The sequence below is a fragment of the Fundulus heteroclitus genome, chromosome 1, assembly GCF_011125445.2.
Source record: "Fundulus heteroclitus isolate FHET01 chromosome 1, MU-UCD_Fhet_4.1, whole genome shotgun sequence".
Taxonomy (NCBI): domain Eukaryota; kingdom Metazoa; phylum Chordata; class Actinopteri; order Cyprinodontiformes; family Fundulidae; genus Fundulus; species Fundulus heteroclitus.
In genome coordinates this window covers 41,187,480-41,210,647 of record NC_046361.1, presented here as the reverse complement: position 1 = coordinate 41,210,647, position 23,168 = coordinate 41,187,480, and the positions used below count along the sequence as shown (strand labels likewise).

At 41.9% G+C, this 23,168-nt stretch overlaps 1 protein-coding gene across 1 annotated transcript; it reads left to right on the top strand.

Moving 5' to 3' along the window:
• Window positions 1-9,100: 9,100 nt before the first annotated feature.
• Window positions 9,101-11,741, top strand: LOC118563497 (galactose-specific lectin nattectin-like). The gene is made up of 7 exons (XM_036138638.1): window positions 9,101-9,159; window positions 9,307-9,372; window positions 9,589-9,607; window positions 10,100-10,194; window positions 10,604-10,738; window positions 11,176-11,287; window positions 11,509-11,741. Exons 2-7 carry the CDS (start codon window positions 9,307-9,309, stop codon window positions 11,574-11,576), a joined length of 495 nt encoding a protein of 164 aa, XP_035994531.1. The 5' UTR covers window positions 9,101-9,159; the 3' UTR covers window positions 11,577-11,741.
• The last annotated feature ends 11,427 nt before the right edge of the window (window positions 11,742-23,168 follow it).

Here is a 23,168-nt window from a genome sequence, read left to right as displayed (position 1 = left end):
AGAAGAGAACAAGAACCAAACTCTCCTGTAGATGGACAGTTCTGATATAGTAGTGGAACAAGCTCTTAAAGTTATTTTCGCTTTGCAGTGGAGTTCTACTTTGTTGTTCCCATCATCTTTAAACTGCAGCCAGATGCTTTGTTTTCATGCCTTCGTTATAGTTGGACTATAGAACAATGACCCACCCATGGGTGTACAAGAGCACTCTTCACTCAGTATGTTGACTGACTGTTGGACAATCTAGAAACCATGTATTTTCAATTGACGTCTGCATTGTTGATGGCTTTGCAGCAATTCCTCATACCCAGCATGCATGTAGCAACAGTGGAGAAGAAAACACCCATTTAACAGGAAGAGACGTCCATCAGAACCAGGCTCAGTGTGAATGGCCTCTGCGATAATCCTGCCTGGGGATCCTGCACTCTGTGAAGGTTCTACACTTTACAATCACTTTTCCTCCCTCAGCGACACACCCACTGAGAAGCCGACTCTGGTAATTGGCAGCTCCATAGTCAGAAACGTGGCCCTAGAGAAACCAGGGACCATAGCCAAATGCCTGCCAGGGGCCAGAATGGGCGATATCGAATCCTACCTGAAACTGCTGGCTAAGGATAAGCATAAATACAGTAAAATTGTTATTTACACTGCCGGTAACGGCAGCCGGAAACAGTTCAAACACCGATCAGGTTCAAAATATTCCTCTAATGCCACCTCACTTACTAAGGACAGGGTAATCATGTTTGAGAGGATGCCAATTATTTTATTTTTTATGGAATCAATTTTATTTATGAAGAATCCCATAAATTCATTACTGCTAAGGGAATGGATGGATCGATGGAGCTGTGACTCTGAGTAAGTATGGCAACTGTACTGAAGAGAAATCTAGGATTATATTCATTCTCCTCTATTAATGATGAAAAGATGCTGCTCTAACCCTAAACCTAACCCTCTCAGGTGTCTGGCATCTTGGCCCTGTCTTGGGGCGGGGCTCCCCTGGGTCTTGGGGTCTCTGGGCCCATGACTGGATCTGCTTTGGCGTAGCGAAGACCCCGCTGGCTTGTCCCTGTGGCCCCTGGGGGCTTCGATATTGTGGCTGTTGAAGGGTATCCTGGGGCTCATCTGTCCTCTTCCCTCAGATGGGGGAGGCCACGGTCCCTGTGTTGGCCCCTTTGGAACATATATGCTCAGGGGGTCCATTCCGGCATCTGGGGTTCTGGCTCCTCTGGCATCAGCCCCAGTGCTCAGGGAGGGGGTGGGGGGTCTTTGACTCCTCACAACCACTATTGAGCATTTTTCTTATGTATAAAACTTACATTCATTTACCTGTAATACTTTAGTGGTTGGTTCTGCTGTTCATTTATATCTCTCTTTGCAGGTGTAGAAGCAGACCCAGACAACGTTATATTGCTCCCTCCCTTTCCTCTCCTTTTTCTCTTTAACCTTTTCTCCCTTTTAACATTTTGTCTCGCCTGTTTCTGTCCTTTTCTCCCTCCTCTACCTTCTTGTTTCAGTGTTCATTGAACATTGAATAGTCCCAGATTAAAATCTAATAAAGCTTCTTGCATAGATAAATCAAAAGGAGCTCTATGGTGAAGGCGTTAAGGCTTCGCTTGTGAAAATAAAACCTGTTGGGCTCTTTTTGGTATTAAGACAACAATTCTTAATGCTACAGTGCCAGACAGGACACAAAAGGTAGAAAGAAAGAAAGAAAGAAAGAAAGAAAGAAAGAAAGAAAGAAAGAAAGAAAGAAAGAAAGAAAGAAATTGACCAGGAGAAGAGAGTGAGGTAAGAGGTGCTGCTGCAGCCAAAATTTCTAGACATCTGTTAGTATTGACAGAGTAGCAGAAAAACAGCTGATCACACTGAGCAAGACCCCCTCAACAGCATTGTGCCCCAACAAAAATCTCTTCTGACAGCCTTAACATAATCTCACTCTGAACTTTTAATAGAACTTGAGAGCTCTGATGCAAAATGTATAAAATGTTCTATTATTGCTAAAGTAGAGGAGTAAACTAACAACTGACAGAGAGAGCAGGAGAGAGGGGGAGGATTAGACAGAGACAAAGTAAGTGCTAGAGAGACAGAACATTTGGCGCTAGGAACTACTACTATTCCAGTATTGGTATCCAGTAGACTGTGAAACACAAAGAGTTCCTATATGTAAAGTGCAGCAACAAAAAATAGGTGTTTTAATTTGCCTCAGTGTTAGAAATGGTAACTAGCCTGTACTTGTATAGCTCCTTATCAAGTCCAGATGACCCCAAAGTACTATACACCACATTCAGTCGTTCACATGCTGCTGGTGAGCTACATTTATAGCCACGTCTGCCCTGGGAAAAACTGACAGAAGAGAGGCTGCCATACATCAATGCACTGGGCTCTTTACTGCCAGCGGCCAAAGTGGTGAAGTGTCTTGCTGAAGGACACAACGACTGAGACGGTCAGAGCATGTGGTCCAACTAGAACCCTGCCAGTTACAGACTCCCTAACCCTGCTCCACTTTCATCCAGAATCAGAGAGATGTCCTAATAAAGAGAACAGAGCCCTGAAGTTCAAAAAGTTCAGAGTGAAATGCTGTCTACTTTTAAGACTAGGCTTAAAACCTTCATTTGTGACAAAGCTTCTAGTCAGAGTGGCTCATGTTACCCTGAGCTACCTCTATAGTTATGCTGCTATAGGCTTAGGCTGCTGGAGGACATCAGGGTCTATTTCTCTCTCTCTGCTGAGTTCTCCTGCTGCTCTCCAATCTGCATTGTTTGTTGTTATTTAAACTTTTAACTTTTTGTTCTCTGTCATTTTTCTCTTGATAGAAGGTACACCTGGTCTGGGGTTCTGTTAGCTGTGGCATCATCAGGGGAGGCAGATCATCCTCTATTACCATCTAACATAGAAAGTACTCCTGGGTCAATGTGAGCTTCTGTGCTTTCTGTGTCTCTGCTCTGTCTTCTCTAAGCCCCAGTGGGTGGAGGCAGATGAGCGTTCACACTGAGCCTGGTTCTGGTTCTGCTGGAGGTTCTCCTCCCTGTTAAAGGGGAGTTTTCCTCTCCACTGTCGCTTCATGCATGCTCAGTATGAGGGATTGCTGCAAAGCCATCAACAATGCAGACGACTGTCCACTGTGGCTCTACGCTCTTTCAGGAGGAGTGAATGCTGCTTGGAGAGACTTGATGCAACCTGCTGGGTTTCCTTAGAGAGGAAACTTTCTCACCAACCTGGAGGATCTGATGGAGGCTGACTTTGGAAAGTTAACATGTATTGTGAATTGGCACTGTATGAACAAATTTGTTATAGTTCCTGCCTGTTCTAGATGTACCAGTTCTCTGTGGAGTGAAACATAGACAGACCATTCCCTGGTCTACATGTTAGCATAGCTGAACCCAAAGAATGTGAATTTGTGGCCTGTGCTGACCAGAGGAAACGGTATAGCCTACAGGTTTGCTCCACAGCTCCAGTGTTTCAGTGTAGCACCTAGTAGGTGCTGTGCACTTAGATCTGTTGGAAATAGATCAACACGTGGAGACAGACAGCTGACTAAATGTATGTAAATAATGTGTTTGTGTTGGAGATAATTAACAAGTAACTGTCAACATAATGTTCATGTTGTCAAATTTACCTGCTGATATGTCTGTATGTATTAGATTTGTTTAACTACACACCCAGCATACCATTTTTATGTTTGTATATCACTTGAACGCAGCCTTGTCTCTCCTGACTAGGATTTCAATCTGAAAAACTCACACAGAAAGAAAAGAGAATTAGAAGAATTTTATTGATACAATATTTTAAGACTTAGGCGCTTAGACCTCGGCAGGAATCTGAATATTGTATATCTGGATATCTGGAGCATGTAACAAAAGTAATTTCCCTCTGGGATTATTAAACTATGTCTGATTCTGATTCTGATTAACGGAAAAACAAAGGAAAAACTCCCCTTTGGGAAGAAACCTCTGGCAGAACCAGGCTCAACATGCCGGTCTTCTGCTGGACTGTTTGAGATGTGACAGGGAATCCACAAGAGTCCAGGAGGAATTACACTCTGATAGGGACGAGGTTGTAGGAGGACCGTAGGAACCCAGGTTGAGCTGCTACGATGGTGGAGAAGGGGATGGAGGTGGGTTGAATCAGGGCCATCTGAGTTCAATTCAGACATTGCGCAGCCACTGTTTGCGCTTTGCCGGGTAGTAGGCTGAGACGTGGATTTGAAGTTCTTTTAAGATGAACCCAGGATGCTGATTGGCTTTGTGGAGGAGCAGTTCAAAGCTGATTGGCTTGCATCAGAGGCGGATGAGTCTCTGATTGGATGGAGGTAGGCAATAGAGTTTCTTCAATTGAACTTCTGCTTTAAGCTCCATTATACATGTTATATAAGTTCATGAAAGTTGCACTATTTTGGCATTTGAGAGTCAAAACTCAGGGTTTAAAAGAGATTATTCAATTATTAATGTAATTTTACTGTCTTACTGTTGCATTACTATTATACATGCTATAATTTCACGAATGTTGCACTATTTTGGCCTTTGAGAGCCACAAGTTTATTCAACTATTGTCACCCATTCCAGGTAGGCAATAAAAAGTTCTACTATCCTAAATAGTATGCAGTTCTTCATATAGACACACACACATCAATTTCAAACAAATGGTATCAGTATGGTATCGGTATTGGCCAATACTGCACAGCCAGGTATCGGGTATCGGTATCGGTATTGGGGCCAAAAAATGGCCAACACCAGGTGGTTTGTTTTTATAATTCATCAGAAGTAATTCCACTTTAGAAACACTTACACTCTTAAATTTAAAGCTACAGGTTTTACCTTCCATGATCTTATTTATTAGTGTATTTGATAAATCTGTCTTGTATAGCTGTGTAGTATCTTTAAGTTTATTTATTTTATTTATGAAATAACCATTAAGATGATTCGCTATATCACTTGGTCTAGTAAAATATTCACCTTTGTGTTCTAAATAAGCTGGAGTTGATTTATTATTTCTTCCTAATATATTATTCTGTGTCATGCAGCCTGAAGGCTGCATTCTGAACACTTCCTCAGTCTCCTGAACACCATGCCTGTCTCGTTCATGCTCTTCTCCTGGTTCTGTTCCTGTCTGCTCCGGTCTGTTCTTGCCTGCCAGTTTCCTGTACCCCTGCAACCTCCGTCTGGTAAATTACTTTGGCTTCATCATCCACTACCTGCTGTCTCAATAAACTTTGGAAATCAGCTCTGTGTGTGTGTGTGCTGTGTCCGGGTTCATCCAAGACAAAATCATGACATTCTGTGTATTCCATAATTGTTTACTATCATGTATTATTTCTATAATTTTCTTAGTTTAGTACAATTTCATTTTCCTCTTATTTCCCTTGGTTACAAAATTGTAAAAGTTTACAATATACTTGTCAGTCCAATTTAAATTTAAATATAATTGCTGCTTGTTTAGTTAGATCTCTCCCTTTCATAAGATCTTTTAATTCCTGATCCAACAACAGGTTGTTAACATCTTAAACAGTAAAGATTTTTATTGGTGCATGATTTTCTACTTCCAAAAAAGTTAAAAAACAAAACAACTAGATTTATTTCGAAGTTTGAAGACGTTTCGCTTCCCATCCAGGAAGGTTTCTCAATTCCAAATGTCTGGAGTAGTGTGGAGGATCAAGCTTTATACTACTGCCCAACAAAGGCCCTGTCATAGCTTAGATAACATGCAAATTGAATCTAAACAGGTCCACCGCCTTAGTAATGGGGAGTCGTTAGGGTCTTTATTGGCCTGGCTTACCAGAGCGATGTTTGATCACCCGTATGGATGTGAGGATTGTGGTGGAGAGGAGGAGGACTTCGGTTCCAACTCTCAAAAACGTACAACGCCAGCTATAGGGTTGATTCCTACCAATTATCACCACAACCCTCACCTACATACAGGTGCTCTGGTAAGCCAGGCCAATAGCAACCTAACGACTCCCACGATTAATCATTGACCGCGTATAAGAGCTTTGGATGCCAGGCCCCCTACTTCCTTTAACACTGATACTTTAAAAAATAGACTAGAAATAAAGTTACAGCTTCATTCTAAAGCTACCTTACATTTTAACGTGACAAGCTTGCCGGCAGAATTTTGAGACCACACATCACATTGGTACAATGGTTAAAATGTCCTTGTTCGTTATATGAGGCCAATTCTTCATTTCATCCTCTCAGTCATGAATAGTTTGGGGTGTGGCACTGACCTGCCGCTTCGATCGCTCAGCAATTTTTGGAAATCTTGCTGCGACAGTTTATAATTTCAGTCAAGCTAATGTTATTTGGCCTAGGGAAGCGCTGAATCGGAAGTGGCGCACAAAAAAAATGAAGTTGGACCCATAGTTACTTCCGCGTTTGAAAATCAGGTGGACAGCTTTAAAGCGAAACAATTGCTCTTTTAAGTCCGACATCCTCCAGAACTTCAGCTATCCTCTCACCTGCATTGGTGTGACTGTGAGGGGGGAGGAAGGCAGGACCGAAGGTGTGGATGGGTCGGGGTTGATGAAAGTGGCGGTGGGGGGGATGGTAGGTCTCTGGGTGGCTGGTGGTTGGAGACGTGTGGACGGTTGACGGCAGGGAGGGGGCCAGAGTGGGGGGAGTCAAAACAGGTGAAGAATGTGTTCAGTTCATCTGCAAACTTGGTGTCACCGTCTGCAGCCCTGCTGGTCCTCTGCCCAAAGCTGGACATGTTCTTCAGACCTCTCCTTACATCTCTGACGTTGTTCTGTGCCAGCTGCTCCTCCATCTTCTTGCCATAATTCTTCTTTGATGCCCTGATCTTCCATTGAAGCTCTTTTTGGACTCTACGGTGCTCCTCTCTGTCTCCTGAGAGGAAAGCCCTCTTCTTCTGGTTCAGGAGGACTATATATATATATATATATATATATATATATATATATATATATATATATATATATATACTCTAATATTAAATACTTTTCACACAAATATTTTTCTGAAAAATTACTTCTGCCTGTATTTTAATGGTCAGAGTATCAGTTTTGTCCTGGGCCTGGGACAAACGGGACAATTGACCCGTCTGCCCCCCTCCCCTTGTCAGCGGGCGTGGTTGGAGATAATTAGCAAGTAATTGTCAACATAACATTCATGTTGTCTGATTCACCTGCTGATATGTCTGTATGTATTAGATTTATTTAACTACACACCCAGCTTACAGACAACATCAGCTTTTCCAAGACAAACATCAGGCCTCGCCTCCAAGCTGTGTGGGCTCCTGGGTTCTACAGAATACCAGCTGAATAAAACATTACAGGACTTTTATTCTGCACATTAAAATTGTCTTTTACACGAGAAAACAGGAATATATATTATAGCAGGAAACATGTTTCATTATTTGTTTCCCTTTTGATACAATTGGAGATCCTGACTTATTATACTTAGTGAAAAAAAAATAATTACTGTATTAATCTCAATGCACAGTCAGGGTCCACAGGACAATCTACAGTAGAGCCAAAAAAGGAGAGGAGAGGAGAACAAAAAACAGCTACTGGCTGATGCCAACCAAAGACAAAAAGATCAGACGTACAAACCTGTGCAGCTCTGAACTGAATCCAAACCCAGATCCTAAAGTGCTGAACTAATAAATACCTGTTTTGAATCAGATCTGTCAGTAGCCGCCTCCTCCATATGGATGATATCAAGCTGTGTGGCAAGAATTAGCTGAACATTAATGTACTGATCCTTACTGAAGCTGTCTGAACTGTATCCAAGAAAGGGAAGGAGATCCTAACTAAACAGACAGAGTAATCAGGAGGCCACATTGAAGATGTTCAAGACAGTGAGCTTACCTGGTGTCCCACAAGCTCATGAAAACCCCAGGTTGGCCACAGCAGGAGATGAAAGCTACTGATAATAGGACAGAAAACTCATCTCAATGTGTTTAATCCCAGATCCAGAACCCTGAGACTGCCGTCTTAGCAGAAGGAAGGTACTGAGACACTCACCATGGTCATCAAACATACTTAGCTCAAGAGTGGTGGAGTCCGGATTTAGCAAAACTGTACATAGAGCAGGTAGTGAGAACAATGTTCAGGAGCACATGTGGAGAGTATTGGCTTTACGGCACACAGTCCAAGCAAGAGGAAATGTCTTGGGTGAATTGGACTGAAAAACAAGTGATTGCTAACCAACTAAACATTGTAGTGGTAGAGGATGTAGTCAATAGAGTAGCAGAGAAAGCAAAAAGCCATCCAAAGAGATGGCCAGATTAGGAAGAAGGACAATAAGAAGTTGGGGACAGCCAAGGACCTAAAGAGAAATACAGAACCTGAGGAGAGTCAATGCCTCAGTGCTGACCTGACCACTGCAACACTGTGTGGGTTGAGGCAGACACTGTGTAGAATCCTCATTTTCTCTGGATTCTGTTAGCAACAGAACATGACGTTGATGGGAAAATGCTAATTTATGATTGAATAGCTTGTAGAACCAGTAAGAACTCTCAGTAGTTATAGTCTACCTGCTGTTATCAGCATCATCATTATGGAAACATTTTGGGTCGCTGTTCTTTCCAACGTTGCCTTCACTTATTGAGTTTTACAGACATTCATTTCTGCACAGCTTTCATAAGGTCTCACCACATCATTTTCTTCTAGCTGAGGTCTGGGCTTTAACTGGGCCACTGCAGCACCTTAATTATACAGTTTTTAATCCATTCTGCTGTAGATTAGCTGCTGTGTTTGAATCGCTGTGTTCCTTGTGACCCAGTTTGGACCAAACTTCAGCTGCTGGACTCTCTTAGGACTCTACAACTCTTTGGTATGGAGAGGAGCTCATGGTCCTCCATATGACCGCACCCAGGTCCTGTGGCTAAAAACACGTTTAAAGGCTCTTTCTCATGACTCCAGGTTTGACGGTTGGTGGGGGCCAGAGGTGTTTGTCTTTCCACCTAAACCAAACTTCTGACTGCAAACAGCAAACGTATCAACAGTGTGGCTAATAAATTTACACAGCTAGTGCCTTTTTCATCCGCCTGTCATTCACTGGTCAGGTGTGACAATATTTGATGATGTGTTCAGAGATGAAACACAAACAAACTGAAGGTATATAAAGTCTGTGTTTCCATCTCTAAGACATCCTGTGACCAGAAACTGCTCCTGGAACAGACTCTTCGACTGATATTCGAAACAAGGTGAAGTTTCTAGGGTCTTGTTGTCCATTGTGGTGTTTCATCTGGTCTTGAGTCAGTTTATTTGCTGTATTTAGTCGGGACATCTCAGCAGCACCAATTATAGTTCTGTGATTAAACACTGACCTTCTCTAACGGCTCTTTCCACAGATGGCTTCAGGTCTTTTCTTCACTCTGCTGCTTGGTCTGAGCGTTGGACTCTGGGCTGGAGCTGATGTAAGTCTGCAAAAGGATGAGAAAAAGATTTCTAGTGTGTCTGTTGTGAAAATTGCTTTCTGAACATATTGGAGACCACCTGCAGAGAGACTGAGTGACTGATGGAGCTCAGATGGACTTATCTGAACCATCAGTGCTTCCAGATTCTAGAAATTCACTAGAAAAACTTTGTTGTTGGGAATTCTGCTCTTAAACTTTGTTTTTTGTCATTCACAGGCGGGATGCAGACTGAGAGGTGCGTGCTTCTTTTATTTTTGGAGTTTATAATACCTAAAGGACAGTGTTTGTACTGTGTGACATTCTTTAAAGAGACCAGAAACTTTTGAATAGCTCAACTTTAACAGGTCATCCATCATTACAGACCTAGAACTCATTCTAGTTCAGAATGACGTTAATTAATAAATTGTTATTCAATCAATATTGTAAAAATTAAAAAAGGAACATTGTTTAAATTGAATAGCATATTATTATGTACTAAAGGAATGGGTTTAAATGCTAATAAATAAATAAAAGCATAAAATAACCATGAAAGAGTGCAATAAAACTGTTATAATTTTTTTCTTTTCAGTAAAGTGAAACCAAACCACAACAAAAATGAAAAAAAAAAAACAATTCAAAGAAGGACAAATAAGTTAATAAATTCCTGGTGAACGTAGCTTTTAAGGAAAATATTTGACAATATCTAAATGAAGAAGATAGTCACCTTCCCACTTCCCATGTTTCCCAGCGGCTACCTGCGATGACTGCCCTCCTGGTTGGACTTGGTACGAAGGTCGCTGCTTCCTGTTTGTGAACGAGGAAAAGAACTGGGCTGATGCTGAGGTAGAGCAGCTGTGGTGGTCACAGCAGACCTGTTTCATTCAGATTTGCCCATTCCTATTTCTTTTTGTATTTTTATTCTTGTTTTTCTCTTTTTCTCTGATCCACTGTATATATGAAGATACACTGTATATAACTGATGCACCTTTCCTACTTCTTCTGATTATTGACTAATGAGCCGACGTGGCAAGTGAATTTCTCCAATTTGAGATCAATAAAGCCTACACTGTAAATTTACATTTCCTGAAGTGAGGAAACATGTTTCACCTTCAGCAGTGTTACAGAGTCTGAATTCAGTAAAACCTAAACAAAAGGAAATAATTTAAAAAGTACCTTTTTGACCATAACTCCTAAAAGCTGAACGTGAACTTGTCCAGCTGTCTCACTGCACTGCTGCATTGCCTCTTCTCAGAAACACTGCCTCTCACTGGAAGGACACCTGGCCTCCTTCCACAGTAAAAATGAGTATAACTTCATCAGAGACCTGATCTACAAAGCAACTGGAACACACAAAACAAGTTGGGCTGGCGGCCATGATGGACCGCAGGTAAGAACTTTAAATATCCGTCTCTGCTGGGCTGCAGAGAGTATTTTCAGAATTAAGAATAAACAACTAACCTAAGAAAAAAGAGATTTATTTCTATTTTTATGCATTATTTTGGTTTAGATTTAGTTTCAGTTTGGTTAAAAGTACCCATATAGTGTCATTTCACAACAAAGGTGAACTTATGGCACTTTACAAGACAGGCAGGACAAAAAGGACATAGGACAGTGTCCCCTTTGAGGCTGCATCACAAGACACACGTAAAAGTTCGTCTTGTGATGTAAGAGACTTCCTGGACCTGTTAATACTGACAATCTACAATGACCAACAGGGGGTTTGTAAAACCTAACAATTCATGTTTTCTACAGCTGCTGACAGAGTCTTTGGTTGGTGCTAAGCGCTCCGTTTGCACAGAAACTTGAATTAAATTATCCTTTCAGGACGGCTTCTGGATGTGGACTGATGGTTTGAAGTTTGTCTTTGATTCCTGGGGACCCAGACAGCCAAACAATAGTGGTGGAGATGAAAGATGCATGAACATCAACTTAAGAGGTACTCATTGCTGACAGCTGAAGATTTCACATTGTCAAACTTTTGTTTAATTTAAATATATGCTCTTTTAAGATCATTATGTCCTTCATAACACCTGCTGCTTTAATAACCTTCCGCAATAATTGTAATTATCAGTCATCTTTTAATATGATATATGAATGTTCAAGACAAAACAGTATTTTGTCATAGATTTGAAGTCAGAATTTGTCTGTTTTTTACAGGACAAGATTTTGTGAACGATGAGCACTGTACCTATAAGTTTCCGTTCACCTGCGCCAGAGTCGTCTAACTTTTCTCCTCTTGTGGTTAAAATCTGACATGACCATGTGACTTTCCTGCTGGTGATGTCACTTCCACCTGGATGTAAAGCCTCGATGACATCACTGGTGGAAGACAATATTAAGCTTCTGTCTCATCATTCAATTCAATCACTTCAATAAACCTTTTTCTTTCCCTGCAATCTGATTGTTTTATTTCATGGTTTGAATATTCTGTAGAGATTCAGTTTCAGCAGCCATTTATAAACTAAATCAGAACAGCTCTAAATTTATACTAATAAACATATCAGAAATCAGTGACAAATATATAATTTGTATAATACACAGTGTTGGGCACGTTACTTTGAAAAAGTAATTAGTTATAGTTACTAGTTACTTCTCCCAAAAAGTAACTGAGTTACTTCACCATAAAAGTAACTAGTTACCAGTAAAAGTAACTATTGCATTACTTTTTCATTTCTCTCCCGTCATGAAGCGTTTCGACACATTGCCAGATTGTATTGATACTGTGTCACTGAACACTGACACCTGCTGGACCTTAAAAATCCCTACAGGCAACCTAGTTGACAGAGTTAACTGACACTGATTTGATGACCTAGTATACACAATACTTACAATTTAAGTCTGTTGGGATTAATGTTTATACTTCATTAACCGATTTATCATGTTATGATGTAGTAATGTAAGCTTCTGATATAATCATATTACTCACATGATAGCTTAATCATGTCTGTGCGAAGAAACAGAAGAGAATCTGTTTCTTCCCATCCTGAAACAAGAAGACTCAGCTACAAGATTATGTGCTGACTGGACGTGATTGCTCAGCTGTGTATCTTTGTTGACAACTAAGGCTGTAAACTCTTCACCCTTCAGTACAGCCTCAGTCATGTAACTAGGGAAACGCCCCAAACTTAATAAAATCAAGGAGAACGCTAAGACCGGCAGAGTGGGTTGGAGATTGTAACTGTGCGGTCTCTTCCCACTGTCCTCGAGAATGAAACCAAACTAATTGCAGGTCTGCTGGTGGTTCCTAGAGTCTCTAAAAGTAGAATGGGAGGCAGATCCTTTAGCTATCAGGCTCCTCTCCTGTGGAACCAACTCCCAGTTTTGGTCCGTGAGGCAGACACCCCGTCTACTTTTAAGACTAATCTTAAAACTTTCCTTTGTGACAAAGCTTCTACTCAGAGTGGCTCATACCCTGATCTACCTCTATAGTTGTGCTGCTGATAGGCTTAGGCTGCTGGAGGACATCAGGGCCTATTTTTCTCACTCTACTGAGTACTACTGTTCTCCAGTCTACTGTTCTCCAGTTTTGCATTGTATTACATTGAAATGACTGTCGTCATTTCAGCTTTTAACTTTTTGCTCTCTCTGTATTTCTTCGTAGTAGGTACACCTGGTCTGGCGTTCTGTTAACTGTGACATCATCCAGAGAAGACGGCTCACCCGCTACTACCATCTAATGTAGAACAGATTACTAGATCAATGTGTGCTTCTGTGCTTTTTTGTCTCTCTTGTTGTGTCTCTGCTCTGTCTTCTGTAACCCCAGTCGATTGAGGCAGATGACCGTTCATACTGAGCCCGGTTCTGGTTCTGCTGGAGGTTTTTCCCTACCGTTAATGGGGAGTTTATAATACAGTTTTTATTTCCACTGTCGCTTCATGCTTGCTCAGTATGAGGGATTGCTGCAAAGCCATGGACAATGCAGACGACTCTTCCTGTAGCTCTACGGTTCCCCAGGAGTGAACGCTGCTTGTCGGGACTTTGAAGCAATCAACTGGTTCCCTTATATAGGAAATTTTTGACCAATCTGTATAATCTGATTGATTTTGACTTTGTAAAGTGCCTCGAGATGACATGTTTCATGAATTGGCGCTATATAAATAAAATGTAATTGAATTGAATTGAAATGAAATGAAAATTGAAAGTCTCTGTGCCTTTCTTTCCCTGTTTGTATGATGTTCTAGGTGCTTAGACCTGATATTAACTTGTTCCTTTGAGCCGGAGACCAACATACCTGAAGATACTGGTGGACGCGGGTGAAATCCAGAAAGACTGTGGCCACAGCAGGACTGAAGAGTCCTTCAGACCCTTTTAACGGGACTGGGTTTCATCCCGTCCCCTAGGATTCTGAAGGTTGACGGTGATCCATGGGATTAAGGCACAAAGGAGGACGGCGGAGTCCTGTACATTTCGTAAGTAGGTTTTTCATTGAAACAAAAACCTGATTGAAAAAGGAAACAAAATAGAGTAAAACAAAATAAAGCTAGGTTTTAATTGAAACAAAAACCTGAGTGAAAAAGACAAAATAGAGTAAAATAAGTTCCTACCAGGGGACCAGGCCCCCGAAACTGTCTGTGGTAAAAGTAGGATATTTTACGTCTATAAAAGAAAAAGACCTGAGGAATTCTAGACCCTGTGCAGGCAAAATAATATAGAGCTAAATTACTCCTACTAGGGGAGCAGGCCCCCGAAACTGTCTGTAGTAAACGTAGGATATTTTTCGTCTATAAAAGAAGTGGAAGTAGTTCAGGTAAATAGGCCTTAAAAGTGTGACTTAGAAGTGTGATTGGGAACAATATAACCACTAGGTTCTATTGCTCCATACTAAACCAGCAGGAAAAGTACAATACGACTTTTGTGGATGCAAAGGCAAGAATTTCTCACCTGAAAAGGTTGAAGCAGAAATTACCACAATAGTTTTTAGTATTGTCCTGCTGAAAAACAAACCCCAGTTTTTAGAAAACCCTAGGTGTTAACACACCTGACCAAATTGATTCAAAATAGAAAAAACTCGAGCAAAAGGATTAACCAGCAGTGACTGGAAATTTGTACAAAGTAAAGATCCTGGCAAAAATAAATAGAGTCATGTATTAATGTTTTGTATTTGGAGAGAACACAAACAGGACCCTTGTGTTTGTTTAGGATTTTGTCCTAATGTAACTGCCTTCAATGTAAGCAAAATGGATAACAAAATCTCTGAAGAAGGAACACTCACACGGGGACCCAAAACAGATTCAGAGATGAAACCCTTAATATTAAATAGCCCCCTCACTACCAATGAATGGTTTCAGGTCACAACAGGAGTCTCAGGACAAACAAATAACTGGCTGTTAATGGTAGAGTAAGCTGCTAACATGTCTGGACAAAGCTGCGTAGTGTGTATTGGTCCCAGGCCGCTACTCCAAGTTGTTCCAGCAGTAATTGATGCTGAATGTTTACTACAGAGAATGAACAAAACTGTTCCAACTACCAACTGTTCACGATGGACAAAATTTACCCTTTAGCTACAGCACAAGAACAAAAACCTTGATTCTTGAATCAGCATTATGCTGGTGGTGTACTATCAACAAGAATATGGAAATTACATTAATTACAACACAGCCTCAGACGGCAGTCTCACTGTCGCCCTCGAAGGCCTACGGACACTGAATGGTAAAATGAAGGAGCATTCCTGCGTGGACACGTCCATGTGGGTCCATGGTTGGATGTTTTTGGAAGATACCACACCCTTATTTCATCAGTGCTTGTGTCCACAGCTGTGTTTGCCGCCATCTTGACCCTTTGTGGCTGCTGCTGCATCCCATGTCTTCGAGGTTTAACGCAGCAGTTAATAACAACTGCAATAGCTCCTCCGCAGGAACGGTATCCTGTTTTGGCTCCCAGTGACGATGCAGATGACCAGGAAGAAGAAGAAAATTGTAACATAGAAACTTTATTTGTTAACCAGGTGTGAACTCACAACCCCTCCGAGTGTACGTGATAATGTTGCTGTTAGTCCATGATCTAGCAGCCGAAAATCGTCGATGAAGTGGCTGTTTAGTGAAAATTGTAATGGTATTTGTCATCTGACATTATACACCATAAACAGGGGGGAAATGTTGGGATTAATGTTTACACTTCATTAACCGATTTATCTTGTCATGATGTGGTAATGTAAGCTTCTGAAATAATCATATTACTCACATGATAGCTTAATCATGTCTGTGCGAAGAAACAGAAGACACTCTGTTTCTTCCCTTCCTGAAACAAGAAGACTCAGCTACAAGATTATGTGCTGACTGGACGTGATTGCTCAGCTGTGTATCTTTGTTGACAACTGAGGCTGTAACTATCTGTTCCCCCACCCTTCAGTACAGCCTCAGTACTGTAACTAGGGAAACGGCCCAAACTTAATAAAACCGAGGAAAACGCTGAGACCGGCAGAGTGGGTTAGAGATTGTAACTGTGCGGTCTTCTTCCTACTCTCCTCGAGAATGACACCAAACTAATTGTCTTTGTGCCTTTCTTTCCCTGTTTGTATGATGTTTTAGGTGCTTAGACCTGACAAAGTCATTGTATGTTGCACTGTATTATTTTATATTTCCATTTGAATTTAAAATATATTTGATTTTTATTTAGATACAGTCAATAAATAATGTGAACTTTTATCATAACGTAATAACAGTAAACATGTTGTTAATGAGGATGCTTGTGGACTGGCATTTTTATTTATTTTTTTACAAACTTTTTACTGCCATGTCCTTTCAATGCACCCCCAACACACACACACACACACACACACACACACACACACACACACACACACACACACACACACACACACACACACACACACACACACACACACACACACACACATATACCCCCCTTTTGTGTTGAACTGAAGTGTGGGAAAACAGCTTTAATTCTCCATCACATAACTTTCATATCGCGCATGCATTGACTTTTTCAACAATTTTCTCTTGCGGTTTTCAGCAGCAACGGCATTGTTTCTTCTGGTTCAATATTGTCCATACTTATGGTTCAATATTGTCCATATGCCTTCTTAAAGATTTCTAATTCTACTCGAAGGACATGCGCACTTTCAAGCTTATTTCCCGTCATTGCCATGGTGAATCACGTAATTTGCATTCCAGTGATCGGGCTTTTCTTCATGCTCGTGCTCAAGTTCAATGGTTGATCGGGCGCTGTGTTTAATTACCTGACTGATATCATCTGTTCTGTTCTCAGTATAGATCAGCCGTTTTTTCTGAAACGACGCTCAGAACAAAGACGCACAGTGCAACCTGCCCAACCATAAAGGCGTCTGCCCAACCTATCCGTGGACCTATCAGTGGTGCGCTCCGATCAGCATCTGGCGTTCACTGAGCCGGGCCGTGGTACACCATCACACCAGAGTTGCAAAATGGTTAAAAAATAGGTTTATTATTATTTTGTTTACAGTTCAGCTTGGATTTTATTTACTGTGCAGCATAGCTTTGCTGAGCGCCCTGACTCCAGATGCTGAGCGCGAATGCACAGGCGCGCAGTTTAGAGGGAACAGAAACAGTTTGGCGCGTCAGTCAGTTTGAAACAGTTCCTGTATCGGTCACATGAATTAACACAGGTTTTGCTCTATGAGCTCGACGCATGCGCCGACGCATCGGTGTTGCCGGACCCATCACTACTGAGAGGATATCTCATCTTCCCTTCTCTCATGACAACATGCGCATACCGTGAAGTGAAAAAAAAACTTAATTGTGTGACTTGAGTAACGTGCAGTATTGGGGTGTCGGCAATGATAACGGCGTTATAGTGACAGTCAAAGTAATTAATTAGTTTACTCGTTACTGAAAAAAGTAACGGCATTATTCCCATCACTGATAATACAACAAACTATAATATTCAATTCCATTTTAGTTACATAGCACCAAATTCAAATACGTCATCTCAAGGCTCTTTCCAAAGTCAGACTCTATCAGATCCTCCAGGTTGGTCAGAAAGTTTCCTCTCTAAGGAAACCCAGCAGGTTGCATCAAGTCTCTCCAAGCAGCATTCACTCCTCCTGAAAGAGCGTAGAGCCACAGTGGACAGTCGTCTGCATTGTTGATGGCTTTGCAGCAATCCCTCATACTGAGCATGCATGAAGCGACAGTGAAGAGGAAAACTCCCCTTTAACAGGGAGGAGAACCTCCAGCAGAACCAGAACCAGGCTCAGTGTGAACGCTCATCTGCCTCCACCCACTGGGGCTTAGAGAAGACAGAGCAGAGACACAGAAAGCTCAGAAGCTCACATTGACCCAGGAGTACTTTCTATGTTAGAGAAGACAGAGCAGAGACACAGGAAGCTCAGAAGCTCACATTGACCCAGGAGTACTTTCTATGGTAGAGAAGACAGAGCAGAGACACAGAAAGCACAGAAGCTCACATTGACCCAGGAGTACTTTCTATGTTAGAGAAGACAGAGCAGAGACACAGAAAGCACAGAAGCTCACATTGACCCAGGACTACTTTCTATGTTAGAGAAGACAGAGCAGAGACACAGAAAGCACAGAAGTTACATTGATCCAGGAGTACTTTCTATGGTAGATGGTAATAGAGGATGATCTGCCTCCCCTGATGATGTCACAGGTAACAGAACGCCAGACCAGGTGTACCTTCTATGAAGAGAAAAATGACAGAGAACAAAAAGTTAAAAGCTGAAACAACAAACAATGCAGATTGGAGAGCAGTAGGAGAACTCAGCAGAGTGAGAGAAATAGACCCTGATGTCCTCCAGCAGCCTAAGCCTATAGCAGCATAACTATAGAGATAGCTCAGGGTAACATGAGCCACTCTAACTAGAAGCTTTGTCAAAAAGGAAAGTTTTAAGATTAGTCTTAAAAGTAGACGGGGTGTTTGCCTCACGGACCAAAACTGGGAGTTGGTTCCACAAGAGAGGAGCCTGATAGCTAAAGGATCTGCCTCCCATTCTACTTTTAGAGACTCTAGGAACCACCAGCAGACCTGCAGTCTGAGAGTGAAGTGCTCTGTTAGGAACATACGGGGTAATCAGAGCTCTGATATATGATGGAGCTTGATTATTAAGGGCTTTATAGGCTATCCTTGATCTGGGTTAAGAAATGCTATAGGGACCCAGTAATTCACCCAGATACACCAGTTTTAAAAGATTTATTTAAATAGCAGGTGTAGTTGGCGAGGAACCACTGAAAGGGAGAGGGACTGGTTAGACAGTTACACAGTGGAGATTGTGTAACACTGTATACAAGCCACTAACCTTTGTTGAATCCAGAGAGTCACTTATGATCAAATTGATGGTTCAAGGAGGATCTTAGTCCTTCACACTCAGAAGATGGGTTCCAATCATGACCTGCTGCTGGGCTGCATGGACCTGCCCGGGACTGTCACTGGACCTCCAGTGACAGTCCAGGGTCATGCACATGTACACAAAAGCTGGCAGAGGTAACAGAGAAGAAATTCAGCAGGCTTTGTCCAGGGTCTGGTCCAGTTCCACTGAGTGATCAGAGAGGGGGAGGCACAGGAGGGGAAGGCTGAGAAACAGAGTCAGGTAACTTGAACAGGTTGATGTCCAGAACCCGAAGACTAAAAGTAGAGTCCAACAGACGTGAGGCAAAATAAGTAAAAAACAAAGCAACTGGACTTGTTTTCCGTAGTAGAAGACGTTTCGCTTCCTCTCCAGGAAGCTTTCTCAATTCAAAAAGTCTGGAGTAATGTGGAGTAACCAGCTTTATACAAAGGCCTTGTTTGTTTCTTACTTTTTTTTTTGGAATGACCATGACTTGGATGACTGAGAATCTTCACCAGCAAATCTTGCGCCTACACTCTGGAGGAGTATAACTACAGTAACCGACAGGTGTGGCAGCACCTCTAATCAGAGCTGTCACTGGTGCAAAATATCAGGAGATCATTTCTAGAGTAGCTCTGCGAGCAAAATGTGACGTAAACAGCCAGCAACAGAGACGCAAAATCGAAGCAACAAGCTGTTAACATCACACTCAATGGTGTCTGCCTCATGGACCAAAACTGGGAGTTGGTTCCGCAGGAGAGGAGCCTGATAGCTAAAGGATCTGCCTCCCATTCTACTTTTAGAGACTCTAGGAACCACCAGCAGACCTGCAGTCTGAGAGCGAAGTGCTCTGTTAGGAACTGTTATGAAAATATATAATCTTTTATATGATAATAGTGGACCTGTCCAGGTGTACCCTGCCTCTCACCCAGTGAACGCTGGAGATAGGCACCAGCACCCCCCGCGACCCCATGACGGATTAAGCGGGTCAGAAAATGGATGGATGGATGGATGGATGGATGATAATAGTGTATTTTTTAAAGTTATATAAATTTAACCTTTAAAACAGTGACTTGGGATGGGAAGTTTTTGCAGAACAATGACTTCATTCAAGCTCCAGTAATGGTGCCAGATGCAGAACAGTATGGTAGTTATATATGGGGGTTTGCAGGGGGTTTGCAAGATAGTTAACGGTTTTCAAAACTATCCCATGGCTCTTAATGTTATCTTAGTTAACTCCCAGGAACAGGCTAGGGCCATTACTTACAATTAATGGCTGAACTGTCAGGAAGCACATGTCTGCTGGAGACTGGATATCTCCCTTTGGGAGTTCTTGAGGTGTTGTTAAGAAGAGATGTTTTTGGTTTGCACGAAGAGACAACAGCTTGCAATTGCGTGGAAGACACGTCAGGGTAAAATAGGCTGCGTGTGGTCGCTGATAAAGTTTGTAAGTGCTGTCTCCCTTTTTGGAATTCCAAATTGAAATAAATATATGTATGTTATAAGTGTTTTGTCTCTGATAATTGTTTCTTCCCTTGCTGCCAAATCCTTGAACCTGATGGGTCAGACGGGCCATGGTGAAATGGAGTAGGAACGGACCCATAATCTTAGCAGAACATACGGGGTAATCAGAGCTCTGATATATGATGGAGCTTGATTATTAAGGGCTTTATACGTTAGAAGGAGAATTTTAAATTCTATTCTTGATTTAACAGGAAGCCAATGAAGGGAAGCTAAAATTGGAGAAATATGATCCCTCTTGTTGATTTTTATCAGAACTCTTGCTGCAGCATTTTGGAACAATGGAAACCCTGGAAACCTGTTTAATATGGGATTTAAATGACATGTCCTGGTCAAAAATAACACCAAGATTATTCACTTTTTTACCAGATGTCAATTTACTGCTACCAGGTTAAGTAATTGATTAAGAAGTTTATTTTTTGAGGACTCTGCTCCAAACACTACAACTTCTGTCTTGTCAGTATTTGAAAGCAGGATATTTAAAGTCATCCAGCTTTTAATGTCATCAAGACATGACTGCAGTCAAAGTGTTGGGGTGGTGGAGGACAGTTCCTTGGTGCCTGTAAAAGTCTCAAATTTCTTTGTCGCTTACAATTTAGTCTTATTTGTCCTTATGGCTTGATTGCGCAACAACTCCCAGATAGTGTGAATATATGACGTGAAAAATCTTGATGCGAAAGAAATTACAGGATTTTATTGTAGTTATTGTTCTAGTTAGTGTCTTTGCATTTACAAAATTAATTGTATAAGAAAACAATGACTGCAATGGACTTTAAGGAAGCCACGTATTGAAAAATCAAACAGATTAACCACAAAACCTCCCAGAAAAGGTAAAGGTATGAGAATAAAACAGATCAGAGCTCACTAAAGTAACAACACTGAATTGAACCAAGAGATTATGACAGTAAACAAATATAAAATTGCTGTATCTAAGGAACTGAAACATTGGGACAGGTTGGATAAATAATGGATCACGATCACGGGCAGCAAGAACAGAAAGTAAGACTGAACCTGGTTCACAAGCAGAGCAAAGAAACCAAGGCAGAGAAGAACCAGATCAGATGAAATGAGTTACAGAACAAATTCCAAACTTAAAACCCAGCGACTATCCACAGGGCTGTGCTGCTTGGCATGTCTCAACCTTCTACAGGGTGTAGTCAGATCCACAACCACAACAAAATTACACCAACAAACTTCTTTTTTAATTTTTATTTGCAATGATAGCAAATATTGGAATCTTAGTCAAGTTCAATATATTCATAGAACCTATCAGACAAACAGAAACCTGTATGAATTAAGATTTTTTCATTAATTTGAACAAGACAGAAGATGTTGTCTTTGGATCAATGTTGGATCAGGATGTCTTGGCAAAACTTAGATCGGACAAAAGCTGCAATACCAAGGGAATGGACGTATATACACTGGTAATGTAAACTTTTGTCTCCATTCGGAATTCCTAATTAATTAAATATGCATATTACTATGTTTACCTCTGATCAAATGTTTTTCTCATTTATTGTCAAATCTTAAACCGGGGTAAAAATGGGCCTTCATGAGCGAAGCAAGGATTAGGCCAGTACAACTAATTAACACTTCCTCACCAACAGACCCCAGGTGGTGACGATAGGGGAATCCACATCTGCTCCACTGATCCACAGGAACACCACAGGGCTGTGTCCTCAGCCCAGCTTTCTTCACCCTTTTCACTCAGGACTGTTCTGCTGTCTGAATCAGACTCAGAATCATTCATACTTTAATGATCCCAGGGGGAAATTACTTTTGTTACATGCTCCAGAATACACACATTGTTATATATATAATTACAACATTCCACACAAGGTATTACCATATCACAATAGTCATATCACTTCACCTTGAGAATCCAAATAAGGTGATAGTGACTTGTGCAAGAACAGTGCAGAGAATGCATAAATGACAGTTACAGAGGGGGGGGGGGTGTTAGAATAACTGAGGGGGGCGTTGTAGAGATTGGCTTCTGCTAAAGGAGCTCCTCTGCTGGGTCAGTGTGTCGTGGAGAGGGTGTGAGACATTGTCTAAGATGAACTGAAGCCTGGACAGCATCCTCCTCTCTGCCACTGCCGTCAGAGTGTCCAGCTCCTCTCCCACAACATCCCCCGCCCTCCTGATCACTTTGTTCAGTCTGTTGTTGTCAGCGACCCTCAGCCCACTGCCCCAGCATGTGACAGCAAAGAAGAGCGTGCCGGCAACAACAGACTCATAAAACATCCTCAGTATCGTCCCACAGATGTTAAAGGACCTCAGCCTCCTCAGGAAGAAGAGTCGGCTTTGGCCCTTTTTGTAGACCGCCTCTGTGTTCCTGGTCCAGTCCAGCTTATTGTTAAACTACACTCCCAGGTACTTATACTCCTCCACAGTGTCTACAGGGACCCCCTGGATGGAAACAGGGGTCACAGGTGTTTTTGTCCTCCTCAGATCCACTGTTAGCTCTTTAGTCTTTGTCACATTGAGCTGCAGATGGTTCAGCTCACTCCAAGTGACAAAGTTCTCCACCACAGTCCTATATTCACTCTCATCACCCTTTTCAATGCAGCCAACTATTGCTGAGTCATCAGAGAACGTCTGAAGGTGACAGGACTCAGTGCAATAGTTGAAGTCTGAGGTTAAGAGGGTGAAGAGGAAGGGGGAGAGGACAGTCCCCTGAGGGGCCCCAGTGTTGCTGACCACCCTATCAGACACACAGTTCTGTAGGCGTACATACTGTGGTCTGCCCGTCAGATAATCAACCATCCAGGACACCATGGGGGCCTCCACCTGCATCGCAGTCATCTTCTCGCCCAGTGGAGCCGGACGGATGGTGTTGAAGGCACTGGAGAAATCGAAGAACATGATTCTCACAGTTCTCGCCGGCTTGTCCAGATGAGCATAGACTCTGTTCAGCAGGAAGAGGATGCTGTCCTCAACTCCCAGGCGGGGCTGGTACGCGAACTGTAGTGGATCAGTGAAGGGCCTGACCATGGGCCTTAGCCGCTCC

Bases quoted from the DNA above. Each gene is read 5' to 3' on its own strand.
- LOC118563497 (XM_036138638.1), top strand. From the start codon at position 9,307: ATGGCTTCAGGTCTTTTCTTCACTCTGCTGCTTGGTCTGAGCGTTGGA. The intron at 10,195-10,603 runs GTAGAGCAGCTG...GCCTCTTCTCAG, and splicing joins AGAACTGGGCTGATGCTGAG to AAACACTGCCTCTCACTGGA. The intron at 10,739-11,175 runs GTAAGAACTTTA...TTATCCTTTCAG, and splicing joins GCGGCCATGATGGACCGCAG to GACGGCTTCTGGATGTGGAC.